Here is a 17,376-nt window from a genome sequence, read left to right as displayed (position 1 = left end):
GTTTTTAAGCACTTCCGTTTCGGTTGGGTGTAGCAACATGGAACCGAGCACCGTTTCAAGCTATACGTGCAGCGTATTGGAGGAGGAGTAGCAATATGGCAGCTGACGCGGTATGCGCTATAGGCGCTGCGGAGAATTGGGTGTAGCAATATGGAACCACACACCGTAGCGTATGAGCCGTAGGCGAAGCGCAACAAAGCAGTACATTGTGTAAACTAGGGGGCGCAGACTCTTTAAAGGAACTTCCGGCCGCGGAGCTGTCATTCTTTAAGCTGCATCTGTTATGGCTGGTGTTCTGTGCCGGAGAGCCCAGGTGAGATGGGTCAATACCAAGTGATTCGTATACGTTGGACGGGTTAGAAAGTAGTGAAATCATTGGGTGCATTGATATATAAATATAAGAACAACTGGTTAAGTCTAGCTACAGGGCACACGGAGACTTTATTTACCTTGGGGCAAATGAATGTCACTGTATAGTATTTGGTGCCAGCTGCAGTCACATAGCACTTATTATATGGGACATAAGTCTGGCAGCAACTATGGGACTTGCACAGGGCAGGCTGGCAGACATCAGCTGCTACAGATCCTCTTGGCTGATAGCCTGAATAGCAATGTCACTTGTGACTTCCAGCTACTTTACTGTAGGGTAACTAACATGCACATACTGGCAGCTTTATTATAACCAAGCTGATGCTAGTCTGTACCAATTGGATAAGGACGATGGATTGCAAGCTCTGCTGGGCAAATGTCAGTGATAATCTCTGTAAAGCATTGCGGAATATGTAGGCACCATATAAATGAAGGATAATAATATGTGCAGGTTCTATGCCCATTTTGGATTACGGACATGGTTTGCAGAGTTCTGATAAAGCTAATGGTCAGGGAAAAGCAGATGAACAGAACAAAGGCAACATTTTTAGGTCTGATTATTGTTTATTGGTCATCACCTTAAAGAGATAAAGAAATTATATTGTTTTTTATTTGGTGCTCAGTAATACAGTGGAAAAATACAATATGTTGTTAATATATATATATTAATTAACTACCATTAATGTGTGAATATCACAGTACAGACTATACTATTGCTGTAGATAAGGGAATTCTGTGGTTACTTAATTTTCTCTTTACATTTTCATTTTTACCCAGATAACACTTCTGTAGTAAAGTGAAAATATATTTAAAGGTCGCTATTCTTTGTGCAAGGATATGGATATGTGAGCAGAGGTTAACACCATTATTCATGGCAAATTGGGTCTGAGATCCCAGATACTGTGTGCTGTATAGGATGGTTTTGCTAGCCTTTACATTATTGTTCTTTATATACAGTGGCTTGCAAAAGTATTCGCCCCCCTTGAACTTTTCCACATTTTGTCACATTACAGCCACAAACATGAATCAGTTTTATTGGAATTCCACGTCAAAGACCAATACAAAGTGGTGTACACGTGAGAAGTGGAACGAAAATCATACATGATTCCAAACATTTTTTACAAATAAATAACTGCAAAGTGGGGTGTGCGTAATTATTCAGCCCCCTGAGTCAATACTTTGTAGAACCACCTTTTGCTGCAATTACAGCTGCCAGGCTTTTAGGGTATGTCTCTACCAGCTTTGCACATCTACAGACTGAAATCCTTGCCCATTCTTCTTTGCAAAACAGCTCCAGCTCAGTCAGATTAGATGGTGAGCGTTTGGGAACAGCAGTTTTCAGATCTTGCCGCAGATTCTCGATTGGATTTAGATCTGGACTTTGACTGGGCCATTCTAACACATGGATATGTTTTGTTTTAAACCATTCCATTGTTGCCCTGGCTTTATGTTTAGGGTCGTTGTCCTGCTGGAAGGTGAACCTCCGCCCCAGTCTCAAGTCTTTTGCAGACTCCAAGAGGTTTTCTTCCAAGATTGCCCTGTATTTGGCTCCATCCATCTTCCCATCAACTCTGACCAGCTTCCCTGTCCCTGCTGAAGAGAAGCACCCCCAGAGCAAGATGCTTCCACCACCATATGTGACAGTGGGGATGGTGTGTTCAGAGTGATGTGCAGTGTTAGTTTTCCGCCACACATAGCGTTTTGCATTTTGGCCAAAAAGTTCCATTTTGGTCTCATCTGACCAGTGCACCTTCTTCCACATGTTTGCTGTGTCCCCCACATGGCTTGTGGCAAACTGCAAACGGGACTTCTTATGGTTTTCTGTTAATAATGGCTTTCTTCTTGCCACTCTTCCATAAAGGCCAACTTTGTGCAGTGCACGACTAATAGTTGTCCTATGGACAGATTCCCCCACCTGAGCTGTAGATCTCTGCAGCTCCCCCAGAGTCACCATGGGCCTCTTGGCTGCATTTCTGATCAGCGCTCTCCTTTTTCGGCCTGTGAGTTTAGGGGGACGGCCTTGTCTTGGTAGGTTTACAGTTGTGCCATACTCCTTCCATTTCTGAATGATCGCTTGAACAGTGCTCCGTGGGATGTTCAAGGCTTTGGAAATCTTTTTGTAGCCTAAGCCTGCTTTAAATTTCTCAATAACTTTATCCCTGACCTGTCTGGTGTGTTCTTTGGACTTCATGGTGTTGTTGCTCCCAATATTCTCTTAGACAACCTCTGAGGCAATCACAGAGCAGCTGTATTTGTACTGACATTAGATTACACACAGGTGCACTCTATTTAGTCATTAGCACTCATCAGGCAATGTCTATGGGCAACTGACTGCACTCAAACCAAAGGGGGCTGAATAATTACGCACACCCCACTTTGCAGTTATTTATTTGTAAAAAATGTTTGGAATCATGTATGATTTTCGTTCCACTTTTCACATGTACACCACTTTGTATTGGTCTTTCACGTGGAATTCCAATAAAATTGATTCATGTTTGTGGCTGTAATGTGACAAAATGTGGAAAAGTTCAAGGGGGCCGAATACTTTTGCAAGCCACTGTAGTTGCAACTTATTCTGAAGTGCTTTAGGGCTCTGGCACACGGGGGGAGATTAGTCGCCCGCGATAAAACTCCCTGTTCGCGGGCGACTAATCTCCCCCGTGTGCCAGAGCCCTTAGGGTGAAGACACACAGAGCTACTAATAGCAGCTACTTGTTGTGGCTACTAAAAAAGACAATGCTGATCATTTACTGATAATTGTCTCTATGTGTGTTTTAGCAGAGGCAATTCTCAGTATTGTCTATTGCAGGGGATTTTCTGGAGTTCAGTAGCCTACTAGTAGCCCAGTGTGTCTTCACCCTTACATAGCCTATACATCACTCCCATCAGTCCCTGCCCTGATAGAACTTACAATCTAAGGTCTCTATCACATTCACACACTAAGGGGCCGATTTACTAATCCACGAACGGATCAAAAGCGTCCGAATGCGTTTTTTCGTAATGATTGGTATTTTGCGATTTTTTCGTAACGGCTACGAAAAAGTTGCAACAATTCGCGCAAGTCGTAACGGCTACGAAAAAGTTGCGACAATTTGCGCAAGTCGTAACGGCTACGAAAAAGTTGCGACAATTCGGGCAAGTCGTAACGGCTATGAAAAAGTTGCGACAATTCACGAAAAAGTCGCGACGGCGACAAAAAAATCGTACAATAATACGAAAAAGTCGCAAAATGTTCGTTTCCAATCTGATTTTTTCCCATTCGGGATTTGGATTCATGGATTAGTAAATCAGCCCCTAAGGGGACGTTTTATAAGGAGGAAATTAACCTGCTTCTACTGTATGTTTTTTGAATGTGTAAGGAAACGAGTTCCTGGAAGAAACCTAAACATTGGAAGAACATACAGACTCCTCGCTAGCTCTGCAGGGAAGCTCTACTCCCCGTTGTGTCACTGTGCTACCCATGTATAATGGAAGTGACTGGCAGCCAGATAGTAATGTAAATGCCACAACTGTGGAATAAAGGCAAAATGCTAAATCTGTTCCCGCAGCCTACAGCTTGTGAGCCTCTTCTGAGCTTACCAATCACACCAGGGCAGCAGTGGGTTTTCTGTTTTCCCATAGTGTTCTTTGCTTCAAAATGTGCAAAGGCAAAAAAATGGTGACATTTTCAAGGTTTTTATCTGTTGTGCCCACCAAAAACTCCAATAACGAACCCAAAATTTTGTATTGGTTAATAAACTGTGTACAGATTCATGGAAAAAAACTAGCATATTGTGCAATAGGAGCACTGTATTTTTACAACAGGGATCACTTGCTCCTCTGCAGACTGTAAATGGTTCATATAAATGGGAGCTGGGCACAAGAACACTGAGGGGCAAGTGCTAAATGTATTGTGTCTGTTTATGTTTGTGCTTAAAGGAACACTGTCATGGGAAAACATGTTTTTTGTAAATAGAGCTTCTCCAGCATAATCCTGCATTATAATCTGTTTTTCAAAAACACAAACAGATTTTTTTATATTTAAATTTCACATGAGGCTAGCCATATTCTTTATTTCCCAGGGTGCCACAGCCATGTGTCTCTGTGCTCTGATAAACTTCAGTCACACTTTACTGCTGAGCTGCAAGTTGGAGTGATATCCCCCCCCCCTCCCAGCAGCCGATCAGCAGAATAATGGGCAGGGAGCAAGATAGCAGCTCCCAGTAGGTATCAGAATAGCACTCAATAGTAAGAAATCCAAGTCTGGCTTGGGACACCTCCAGTTACATGGGAGTAGGAGAAACAATAGGTTAGCTGAAAGCAGTTCTAATGTGTAGCGCCGGCTGAAAGCTCAGACTCGGGCACAATGCACTGAGATGGCGCCTACACACCAATATTACAGCTACAAATACATTTGTTGGTTCAAGAATAAAATATTATATGGTAAAGTGAATTATTTGCTGTGTAAAAAGTGTAATTTAGAAATAAAAAGTACCCCATAATAAAAAGTACCCCATAAAAATCATGACAGAATCCCTTTAATATTGTGCCTACTTTAATAAATGAACCCCTATTGTTTAATATGCAGTTCTGGCACACATTTCATTTTTATGTAAATAACACTTTCTTGTATGATGAAAAGGTAATGAAAGCACTCATACAGTTATATTATATTATTCTTTGTGCCAGTGCTACTGATATAACATACATGCAGGGGGATGCCCATTGTTAGTGGAAGAATGCTGAAAAGTCATATTGGTTGGCAAATGTTTACTAACCAGTAGGACTAATGTACTGTAAGAACTGAAATGAAAACTGAATGTTCAGAACAGCCAAGGTGAATGCAGTTTAGTAACAAGGTGCAAGGTGATATCTGGAGCTGCCAGAACATTGCGCTCATAACTGTATCAGACATTCAGCTTTCTGAGCTCTCTGTCCTACCGGCAAAATATTACACTAGCATTAAAGGACAAGTAACACCTAAAACTGACCTTTATGTAACTTTAACTAGAGTTAACTTTTAGTATGTTATAGAATGGCCAGTTCACAGTAACTTTTCAACTGACCATCTTTTTTTTATTTCGTTTTCAACCTGACCCCGGCAGCCAAAAAACTATTGCTCTTTGAGGCTACAATTTCATTGTTATTTTTACTTTTCATTATTTATCTTTTTATTCAGACACTCCTATTCATATTCCAGTTCCTCGTTCAAACCACTGCCTGGTTGATAGGGTAATTTGCACCCTAGCAACCAAGGAGTTGCTGAATAAAAAATAATAATTAAAAAAAAAAAGAATGAAGACCTATTGCAGATAGTTTCAGAATAGCACTCTTTTCAACTAAGTTAGTTTAAAGGTGACTAATAGTCTTAAAAAGTCTATTGTTTCTGCACCCACTGCACCACTAGTGGCTGAAGCAATTTCGGGGTAATAGGCACCCTTTAATAAAATAGAATATGTATACACTGCATAGTCAATTAAAACTGACACTTCTGGGACAAAAATCTGACTTTTTGGTTATGCCTGTTACACCCCACATGCCCTGTTATGCACTACGTCTCGGGGTATATATCTTGGGGTATATATAAGTGGGGTGAGAGGTCTGTGAAGGTTTATTGTATAATATGGGACCTGTATATATGTGTGTGCTTTATGACATGACTGTTTCTATGTTGGTTACGGTAGTAGCATTCTAGGAATGTGCTATGGAAGATATTCTAAAGCTGTAGATAGTGGGGCCAGATTTAGGGGGGGGGGACATTTGCTGCTCTTGATACAATCTGGAACTATAGAAGGGGGACTATTAGAATTATATTTTATATGTCTGTGACCTGATCTAATGGCAGTGACATATTTAGAATGTTGTACATGTGGCAAGAGTCTGCAGTGTGGCCAGTTGGAAGGTGAACGCTTACCCAATTAATTAAGGTGGCCAAGAATATGAAACAAACAGAAAGATATCAGATTGTTATGTGTTTGACATTTACTCTTAATACCCAGATCTGCCAAGGTGAGCTCGGTTCAGAACCTGGATTTCTGGATTCCAGGAATTGTCCAGATGTCATTGTCATAAACTGTATCAAAGGCAAAGCCTTCTCCCAGCTCCCAGGGCCACAAACTCGGCTCTTGTCTGGCAAAATATTAACCTCTTTGTGTCTAATAGGGCGGCAAATGTCAAACAGCCATGTCCCTGGAAGGGGTCTGCACTGCTAATATATATATATATAACTGCTCTAGCACTGCTGGCTTGCACTGAGTTTGCTATGTGGCACAGATAAATCCTTTCACTGCTAATAATAGTTTTTCTGTACGTGCCATTCCTTAAACCTGAACATGAGACTGTGCCCAGTTCCACATAGTGAGCAGAGTGGCAGTACATACATATTACCCGCTGCCAATCACTTCTCTGCACTGCACAAGTGGGAAAAGGGAAAATAGCCAGTGCCCTCGTCTTCCTTTACCCATCAGTGCCCTCTTAATACTTGAATTCTCTTTGTCAAGACAAGTCTTAAGGTAAATGGGTCCATGTGATTAATATTACAGAGATTGCCTATTATAATGATAAAAAAAACACTTTATATAAACATATATTAACGTTTTTTGTTTACCCATGGCTTTATCAGAAAGGTCTATGTAAATACAGCCATAAGCACTCACAGAAACGCTGCACCGAGTCCTCTATCAAAAGAAACACAGGTTTCTTGTGTCCTTTTTTGTAAACTTGTTCTTAGGGTATCAGACTTCCTATCTTTTAGGGCTCCTTCAGGTTTGGGGCACGAGTCTGCTCAGTTCTCTCCTCTTTCCCTCGCCCCCTCCCTTCTCCTGCTCCCCCCTCCCATAAGAATGCATGAGAGCTCACTCCCCCCACCCTTAGGAATGTGTGATCTGAGCTTCCAACAGCTATAACTGCAGCAGGAAGCTACTAAGACCAAGCTCCCTGCTATTGGAGGGAGCTTTTCGGGCTCTTTACTCAGGTATAGTACAGCCTTCTGCTGAATAAATATAACATTCTAGGTTGCACTAATGTGGCTAATCTTTTGGCAGTAACATGCCCAAATGACTTTCCTTCTCCTTTAATACAGTATTAACCATATTGTTTATAAGTTTCATTATTTAAACTGTCTGTTTTCTTGAGTTTAACTTATCTTGTCACTTTCCTTGGCAGTTGCTGGGCAGAAGCATCAGACAGTCTATCTGCGGGTCTCAGGCTGTATCCCACCGATGGCAGTCGTCAGTTGCAGATCCCTTGGATCAGGCATTGAGGGAAGGCGCAATATACGCCCCCCTGCAGACATTCACAGAAGAGGAGACCATGATAAAAGAAATGGGTAATGATAGCCTGTCCCCTTCTCTTCCCATTGGACACTTGTGTAGTGATTGGGTATTCACCCTTTTCAGTTTCCATAGTTACACAGTTATTTTGGGTTGAAAAAAGATAAAAGTGCACATATATACACATTCTACAGACCTATCTATACACTCACATATTTAAACTATATACAGGTATAGGATCTATTATCAGAAAAGCTTGGGACCTGGGGTTTTCCAGGGATTTTTAAGTAAATTGAATCTCCATACCTTAGGCTACTATGATTTAAACTTTAAATAAACTCAACAGGATTGTTTTGTCAACAATATGGATTCATGCAGTTTAGTTTCCATCAGGTACAGGTATAGGCTCCATTATCTGGAAATCTGTTATCTAGAAGGCTCCAAATTACCGGAAGATCTCCCGCATCTTTAGGTGCTGTGCCCATTGCTGGGTGTGAAGGGAACCTTGGAACTACTTCCAGGACAGGAGGTGGCAGTAGCTCCAGGGTTTCCCCGTGCCAGTAGGCATAGCAACGCCTGATTGTGAGCTGAAGGCAGGATGGACTGAGTGGCTTTAAGCACAGCTATACGTAAATGCAAAGAGCACATTCAAAAACCTTTAATGAAAGCAGTTGTATGGGCAACTCATTGGGGGGAATTCACAAAAGTGCTGATATTGAGACAAAATAAAAGTGGAGATAGATTTGTCAGATTTTCCACCTAATTCACAAACCTCTATCTCCACTTTTGTGAATTTGTCTTTTAAACAGACAGTTTTCAGATTTTGTCATTTTCCCGACATTATTTTTATGAATTTGCCTTTAGCTGTTAGTAAATCTGTCGGTGCCATCAAACCCAGTCCCACAGCTACAGGAGCCTTGGGGTAAGGATTTTACCAGCAGGATTTTGGATTTCATTTGCCATTTGTCATTTCACTTTAGGGGCATTTCCTGAATAATTTTAATTTTGGTAATTTTAGTTTGCCTGGGAGGTTTTACTTTTTGTATCATTTACCTGGGAGGCTTTGTATACAATATAGTCACTCAAAATGTTATTATAGCCTGATTCACAGCCCCTACCAGAGGAGTGGAGTGGAGACTGGGTGAAACCAAACAAATCAGAACAATTTAGAATTGGTCTGACAGTTACACTGAGCTTTACTCCATTTTGAAAATGTCGGGGAAAATGTCGTTAAAATATTGTACAAATTCACAAAAATGTCTGTAAACTGTCGTTCTTTCACCAAAAACGGAAAAGTAGCGGTTGAGTCGGAATTTAGACGGATTTCTGTTTATGAATCTGGAGAAAGTGTTTTCCACCAGTTTTTCCACCACTTTTACTCCAAAAAAGGGCTCTCTCCACTTTTGTGAATTTCCCCCTTTGTGTCTTTGGATGTAAATGAGCCCTATTGTGTTGTGCGAATACAGCGCCATAGATATCAGTCTTATTTGTATTGCGAATGGGAAATGGTCCAGAGCTAAACTTTAAAGGTGAAGGAAAGTCACTTTGGCATTTACTGCCAATAGATTTGCCACATTAGTGCCACCTAGAACACTATATTTATTCTGCAGAAACCATTACCATACCTTTTACCATTACCATACCTGAGTAAAGAGCCCTAGAAGCTTTCTCTGTTTGTTTAAGATAGCAACTGCCATTTTAACATGGTCTCAGTAGCTTCCTGCTTCAGCTTTAGCCATTGGTAGCATAGATCACACATTTTGAAAGGATGGTGAGTGAATTCTTCTGAATTCTTATGGGGGGGGGAGCAGAAGAAGGAAGAGAGGAATTAAGGATTTTTTTGAGAGAGGAAGTCTGATACCGAAGAACATGTTTACAAAAAAGGAGACAAGAAATCCTGTGTTTCTTTTGATAGAGGACTCAGTGCAGCGTTTCTGTAAGTGCTTATGACTGTATTTACATAGACCTTTCTGATAAAGCTTACTTAGTTTTTACCTTTCCTTCTCCTTTGAATACAAAAAGGAATGATGTCTCCTATACTCTGCCATTATTTGTTTCATCCAGAGTAGTTTGGGTGGGGGTCTAACAGATTATATGTATGCATTTGGCAGGCCTAGACCAGACCAATCATTTGACTTCTTTTCCCCACAGTGAAGAAATATGCCCAGGAGCGCATTGCCCCGCTGGTCAAAACTATGGACGCCAATTCCAAAATGGACAACTCTGTCATCGAGGGACTGTTTGAATTAGGGGTAAGTAGTAACATTTGTGCCTGTTTTGTGCTAGAGAGGAGTTGGTATTTTATTATTACTGTCTGTAAAATCCTCAGATTCTGATCAAAGATTTATAATTCATAAAATAACTCAGAACATTGGCCTCAAATATACAGGAAAAGAAGGAGATTCATTGCATAAAGATAAATATCAAAATAAGTCAAATGGTACAGCTGGTTAAATGGTAAAAATAAAGATGGGACATTTGCCCATGAAGTGACTCTCTAACCCATGGGTCCCCAAACTATTTAGCACCACGGGCAGGTAGGAGGCAAAAAAAAATTTCTACGGACCGGAGGCAGAGGGGAGGGGGGCAGGGCGCGGAATACATGCGACGCGCTGAGGGGGGGTGCGCTGAGGCCCACTGCCATGCCGTCCACAGCCCGGAACTGGTCCGCGGCCGGGCGGTTGGGGACCCCTGCTCTAACCCATCTAGTTTCAGGCCTTAGGCATAGAGGCGGGGCAGACAAGTACTTTAACTTCCAATTCAGCTCTTACTTTTCCCCTCCCTCCTGACCATCTAACTGTGTAGCCAGTGCATGGACCTGGGTATCAGGGCCCCCATTCTGGCACATACACAAGATTTTGGGGTGAAACAAAGCTTGCCTTAATAACAGTGCCCACAAAATGGCACCTGCCTATTTGCTGTGATTGTGTAATTCCAGGACTGAAGGAAACAAGATTTATGTTACATATATAGTGTAAGTGAAGGTTATTTTGCTTAACAAACACAATAGAAAAGAATTTCGAGTTATTTCTTAGGGTAACAGGTCCCCTTTACTGATGCAAAGGACAAAACACTTGGGGGGGCTATGAAATGAAAGCTGCAAATGTTTGCTGTATCCTGTTGAAGGTTGATGACTCCACTGACTTGTACCGAAACTGCCGTATCTCTTTTAGCTCATGGGTGTCGAGGTTGACCCAAAGTACGGTGGCACCGGGGCCTCTTTCTTCTCTTCCATACTTGTCATCGAGGAATTGGCCAGAGTAGATCCGTCAGTATCAGTCATGTGTGACATTCAGAACACTCTCATCAACACCCTGTTCCAGCGACTAGGCACAGAGCAGCAAAAAGAAACCTACCTGCCCCGGCTCTGCAGAGACACGGTGAGATGCTGACTGGATTATTGCTATTGCTGGAATGTGCTGAAAAATTAACCCTCTGCTTATACTCAAGTTCCTCCAGCTAGCACCCTAGTGACGTCAGATGCTCCCTGCATTAAAGATCTTACTGTCCCTTATATATTGATATGGGTGCGTGCAGAGGATTTGTAATTTTTGTCAATTTCCATCAGCCCCCGGCAACCTTGTGCATTTTGTGGGAATCGGGGAGGGGTGATCCAATAGCAACACAGGTATTAATGAGCATGATTCCTTCTCCAGATCATGTTGTTAAGCCTGTGGGAGGCAGGGGGCACCCTGCTAGAGAGGAGTAGGGGGGAGCCTGGCATCTCGCATACTCATTCCTTGCACTTATTTGTTCAGTAAGATTGATAGATCCTAATTTTATTGGAATTTATTTTGATTATTGAAACTTAGCAGTAGCTGCTGCATTTCCCACCCTAGGCTTATACTCGAGTCAATAGGTTTTTCCAGTTTTCTTAGGTAAAATTGGGTACCTCAGCTTATATTTGGATCAGCTTATACTTGAGTATATATGGTATTCTTTGTAGGCAAAGTTAAAAAAAATTGACTCGTTTATCCCTACATAGACCCTGAAGGAAGGAAAGAATTAGTCAGCTGATTTGTAAGAGGGAATTTATTTAATTTCTAATGCCAACAAGGCAAATCCTGTTTCTCCTTGCTTCACTCTTCAGGAACCCCTTCTGTAACTGGAAAACTGTAGAGCACCAAGTTAAACATCCCTTATAGAAGAGCATTGAATGTATCTATATTCTCCCATGTAATGGGAACTTTCATTGCAATAAATACAACACATTTTGAATGCTCAACTGGCAAATTTGGTTGCGGAAGAATTAACCATCAGTTGTTGTATGTGTGGTTTTAACATTACAACCTTAAGTTTCTTATTGTCTTTGAACCCCCATTGTATCTCTTTGTGCCTATTGCAGGTGGGTAGTTTCTGCCTCTCAGAGGCCGAGTCTGGCAGCGATGCCTTTTCCCTCAGAACCAGCGCCCAGAAGCACAAGGATTATTATATTATCAATGGTTCCAAGATGTGGATCAGTAACTCGGAGCAAGCCGGTGTCTTCCTTGTAATGGCCAATGCCAACCCCTCTGCGGTGAGTTGCGCTTCTTTTATTTGTATACTTAATGCCCAAACCAATGTTATTAAAGGAATTACATTCCTAGTTCATACGAGCTGCATAAAACAAATTGCCAGTTTGCTGAGAAACAGTGTTTGTTAGGCTTTGAGATCAGGGGATTGAGAATTTGTTTTGACTGTGCCTGTAAGAACAGGAATTGCCCTTTTTTAGTGAAATAACAAAAACCATACATATTTTTAATTATACAATGGTCGGTTAAACTCTGTTATCCGTGTTCATTACACTAATGTTGAAAAAAAAAAAAAAAAAAAAAAATATATATATATTATAACATTATTATTATATATTGAAATCTTAAGTTTAATTGACTTGGCTTTGTGTAACTGAGCTGTGCTTAGTACGGTGTGGCCACCCCCTGAAACACACAATGAAGTGGTGAGTAAGGACAAGTAAGTGAAGTTCCTATCATTGCTGTGAATGGATAGGCATGGTATCATTAGGAATTGCTGGCAATTATGGGATTGGTTTTGGATTAGAGAGCCCACCAACCCAGACCACATATAGCCTATTATATTGGTGTTTGGTGGCCCAGTCATTACAGTGGGCTTTGGGCTAGAGCTACATTTGTCCTAATTATCCACCATAATTAGGTGGACTTATTCCAGCAGGAAGAAGAAGGTAAGTCTAACCCTCTTGGCATAAGCTAGTAATATAGTTATTTATAAAAAAAAAAACCATTCTGGTCTGTCTCTCGGCCTGCCTAGCGTAGCGAATGGTAATTATACTTTGGTAAGTTCAGCCTTTTTTCTAATTTAAACTCTCTTTTTTGTCTTAGGCCCCATCACTACTAAAGCCAGGTCTGCCTTTACCAATCTGTTATGCCATGTTTATCTTTAAATGTTGGTAACCCACTCTGCCTTGTGTTTGTCAGGGGTACAAAGGTATTACATGTTTCATTGTCCCCAAAGACACTGAAGGGTTTCACATTGGAAAGAAGGAGGATAAGCTGGGACTGAGAGCATCTTCCACCTGCTCACTGACCTTTGATAATGTCAAGGTATGTCTGGGCGGTTATTTTTCTTTTAAAGAAATCAGAAAGAAAGGGAATGTATATTTTGTTTATATATTAGTGATGCATTAATAAGAATGCACCTGAAGACACAAGATTCTGGGACATGTGACAGCAGAGACTGCACTGAATGGCAGAATCCTCGCAAAGTGGTGCAAGGGGGTTCCCAGATTAAAGGAACAGTAACACCAAAAAAAGAAAGTGTATAAAAGTAACTAAAATATAATGTGCTGCTGCCCTGCACTGGTAAAAGTTGTGTTTTTACTTCAGAAAGTCTACTATAATTTATATAAATAAGCTGCTATGTAGCCATGGAGGCAGCCATTCAAAGGAGAAAAGGCACAGGCACATAGCAGATAACAGATAAGTTCTGTAGAATACAATAGTGTTTTATCTGTTATCTGCTATGTAACCTGTGCCTTTTCTCCTTTTTTTCCAGCTTGAATGGCTGCCCCCGTGGCTACACAGCAGTTTATTATATACATTATAGTGGTGTTACTGTAGCAAACACACCAGTTTTACCAGTTCAGGGCAACAGTGCATTATATTTTTATTACTTTAAAGCTCTTTCATTTTTTGGTGTTACTGTTCTTTTAAGCAGTCACGGTGGTGCAATTCGGGTAACTGCAGGATTTTGCTTACTTTCTTTAACAGGTCCCAGAGTCCAACATATTGGGGCAGCTTGGTCACGGTTATAAATATGCCATAGGAATGCTCAATGAAGGCCGAATTGGCATTTCAGCACAGGTGAGAGATTTACCCTGTACATTTGGTGCTTTATCCCTTTTAAGCCTCAGTCCACCTGACCAGTAGTGATATTGGCTTTATCTTGTTTTAGGGTATACAATCATTTTATATTCACAAACCAGTCTATTGACATACATGGGCAGAGTTTGCAGTATCCCACAGCCGTTGCATGTACCAAGTACAGACTGGGTGATACTGGCAATTTTTGCCAGTGTAAAATACATACTGTACTGTAGTAAATGTAAGGAAATAAGAACCTGCAGTGTGGTGGTGGGTATGGGTAGGAACAGGTTTGAGAGCTGCCTATAATGGAAGGCATAAGAATGGCTGTCTGTATTATGCCTGTAGGTCCCTATGAAGCATGAATTATCCAGACAAATACTCTTCTCATAGGGAATAATCAGTTGTATTTCATTTTAGTGAGCTGCTGATGTACCAATCGTTTTCTTTATTCCATTGCAGATGCTAGGCCTGGCACAGGGCTGCTTTGATCATACTATCCCATATACCAAGCAGAGGGTGCAGTTTGGGAAGAGAATATTCGATTTCCAGGTATTTCATGCCTGTTGTGTTTATGTTTATTATCTTCCTCATCACTCAAACACAATCGCTGCTACAGCACATTAGTTATTCAACTATTGTTTCATTTCTACAGTGTCACCAAAAAAAATATAATTTAATAAAATTTAGATAGTCAAAATCTGTGAAGCGCAATCTAGGACCTGTCACTATAGGTGAATTACAACTCTCTAAAGCCATCAGCAAAAGGTGTTGGATGCTGGGACTCATTCCAGCTGGAGGAAGGTTGGGCATCCCCAGTGTATAGCATAGAATATTAGGAATGCACAGAATCCAGACTTTGGTTTGAACCCCAAGCTTTCAGCTGAACCAAATTAAAACCGTTGAAGTCATTACTTACTAATGCTCTGGGCAGCCAAATGCAGCAAATTTTGTTAAAAATTTTTCTTTATTTTCCCCACCATACATTTAAATATACAGATTAGAGTTAGTTAGAATTATTTTGGTATTCCTCTGTATTTTTGTGGAGGATTTGGTATTTGCCCAAATTCAAACATTATGAATTTGGTGCCTTTACCTGGCTGCTGGCCAAATGGGTTTGGATTACATATTGACATTGCTGGTGTGGGTTTGGGGGGGGGGGGGGGGCGGATTTTGGTGTTGCCTGTCAATAATGATTGCTTATTTACCAAATGCTTGACGCCATCATTACTGCTGTATCACACAGGGCATGCAGCATCAGATCTCACACGTGGCAACACAGCTGGAGGCGACGCGGCTGCTGACCTATAATGCGGCCCGGCTGAAGGAAGCAGGAAGGGACTTTAAAAAGGAGGCATGCATGGCCAAGTACTTTTCCTCTGAGGTAAATGTGGACTTTGTATGACTGGTTTGTAATCTACTGCCATGGTTATATTAGCCAGTCATATGATGACATGGGACTTGAGCTCCTCCAATCTGTCAAAGTGACTTCTTTACTATCATAGACCCTAAATAGCCCAAGTTCAAAAACTTTTTGATCTAATGAATAAACCTGGTTATATTATATTAAAATTCCTTCTCTCAGGTGGCCTGCTTAACCACCAGCAAATGCATAGAATGGATGGGAGGAGTGGGATACACCAAAGACTATCCGATCGAAAAATATTATCGAGACGCCAAAATTGGTAAGCAGAGCCCACAATGGGTATGTTTCTAGCATGCAATAAACTGTGTTAGGGGAGCTTTTATCTAAATGTTGGCAAAGTATATTCCATAAGGGGCTATAAGAAACCCGCCATGCCAGAAGTGATGTCTACCTGTAAATACTATCACAGAGATATCACAGGTTTATCTATACAAGGGAATGTATAAAGCAGCCCACAACTGCATTGTACAAGTTCATTTTAAGCAAACTTATCCTTGAAAATAGGAACAGTGTGATAGTTTTCCCTCTCAATATTCTGAAGAATCCTGACATGAAGGCATTGGAGTTTATACAAATGCATATTCTCTGCCCAAATATTGCTGTGCTTGCCTGTTATTAATGGAATCCAGCTATCACCTAGCCACAATAGGTGGTTCCATTGCATCAGGTTTGGTTGCTTCTCCCCCCCCCAGCAGACCAAATGCCTGGTGTGGTATCAGCCTTTTAGACCATTTTGAGCATTTTTTTTCCCTTCCAGGTACAATCTATGAGGGAACGTCCAACATCCAGCTTAGTACTATCGCAAAGTTGATTGAGCCGGAGTACTGAGTGATTATTGTCTGGATATAAGATAAGGAGACAGCGTGGGAATGTACACTATACCTTGCCATACATGGGTATTTCCTCTGATCTGGGTGATATTGGATTGATCCAATCATTTGTCTCTTGGGCCAAACGATAGGATCAAACTGACAGGATACTTGCCGTTGGGATGAGGACTGCATCAATGTGCTGAAACATTTCTCATCTCCACAGGATTTTTAAACCTGCTCTGTTGATATTTGGCTGATTTTCGACCAGATATCGGCCAGACAGGCCCATCTGAGGGTCCCATAGACGGCCACAGTTGTACAAACAAAATGGTAGCCTATTGTAGCAACATAAGCAGCCATGTTGTATGTATGACGATCCAATGTCTGTACTATCCCTTTCTTACCAGTTTTCTTTCTCTTGTAGTATCTGAACACTATAAATATTTTTTTAAATAATTAATGCAGAGGTGAACAATGGGCTGGGTCAGGCTACATTATATGTCGGCAAGGGAATGTTTCCTGCAATCCCAACTTTAATTAGTTATTTTCTGGATTTGCAGAATGATTCGTGAAAACTTTAGATGTGAAGAGTTTCTGTGTAGGACAAGGTGAAAGTAGAACAGTGTGTATATGTACTTAGCACTTAATATGTGTATGTACTTAGCACTTTGGGGCATAGCTAAGGGTGAGCAGACCATTCGCCACAAGAGAACTTCAGAGTACCCCGGTGCAATTGCTTAGAGCCATGGTATTCTCTTCATGTAAAATTGCAGTGAATTTTCCACTCACCCTCAATCAAATAGGTCTTTTTGTGATTTCATGTTCCTGTGAGTGCATTCAAATAAAAAGAGACATGAATGGTTCTTAAGTCATTATTTTTGTGCAAATTAAAATTAATTACTTTTTGTGAATTACTACAGTGTGAGAGCTGAGTGAATTTTGGTTGGGCCCAGGGTAGCTTTGCAGTGGCCCCATTTTATCTAAAGGGCTGTCCAACATATGGTCATTTGGCTTTTAGTGGGTGCCATTGTAGTGCATGTTGCCAGTCAGGGAACTCCCAAGACCAGCAATCTATGGATGCCCATTTGCACACCCTCTACTTGCCCATAGTTCATGGCAGAAACCTGCAGGTACAAGTCATATTTGGAGCCCTGTACTTACCAACTGCTCCATGGAAAATAAACATCTAAAATACAATTTGT

At 41.1% G+C, this 17,376-nt stretch overlaps 1 protein-coding gene across 2 annotated transcripts; it reads left to right on the top strand.

Moving 5' to 3' along the window:
* The first annotated feature begins 95 nt into the window (after positions 1-95).
* acadsb (acyl-CoA dehydrogenase short/branched chain) lies at positions 96-17,067 on the top strand. Of its 2 annotated transcripts, NM_001005724.1 has the most exon segments (12): positions 140-313; positions 7,513-7,675; positions 9,771-9,831; positions 9,834-9,871; positions 10,793-10,999; positions 11,965-12,135; positions 13,052-13,177; positions 13,844-13,936; positions 14,399-14,488; positions 15,183-15,320; positions 15,522-15,621; positions 16,120-17,067. In NM_001005724.1, coding segments are annotated over 10 exon segments (1,086 nt in total). In that variant the 5' UTR covers positions 140-313; positions 7,513-7,675; positions 9,771-9,779; the 3' UTR covers positions 16,191-17,067.
* The last annotated feature ends 309 nt before the right edge of the window (positions 17,068-17,376 follow it).

Source organism: Xenopus tropicalis, chromosome 7 (genome assembly GCF_000004195.4).
Source record: "Xenopus tropicalis strain Nigerian chromosome 7, UCB_Xtro_10.0, whole genome shotgun sequence".
Classification (NCBI taxonomy): domain Eukaryota; kingdom Metazoa; phylum Chordata; class Amphibia; order Anura; family Pipidae; genus Xenopus; species Xenopus tropicalis.
This window is presented reverse-complemented; position numbering and strand designations above follow the sequence as displayed.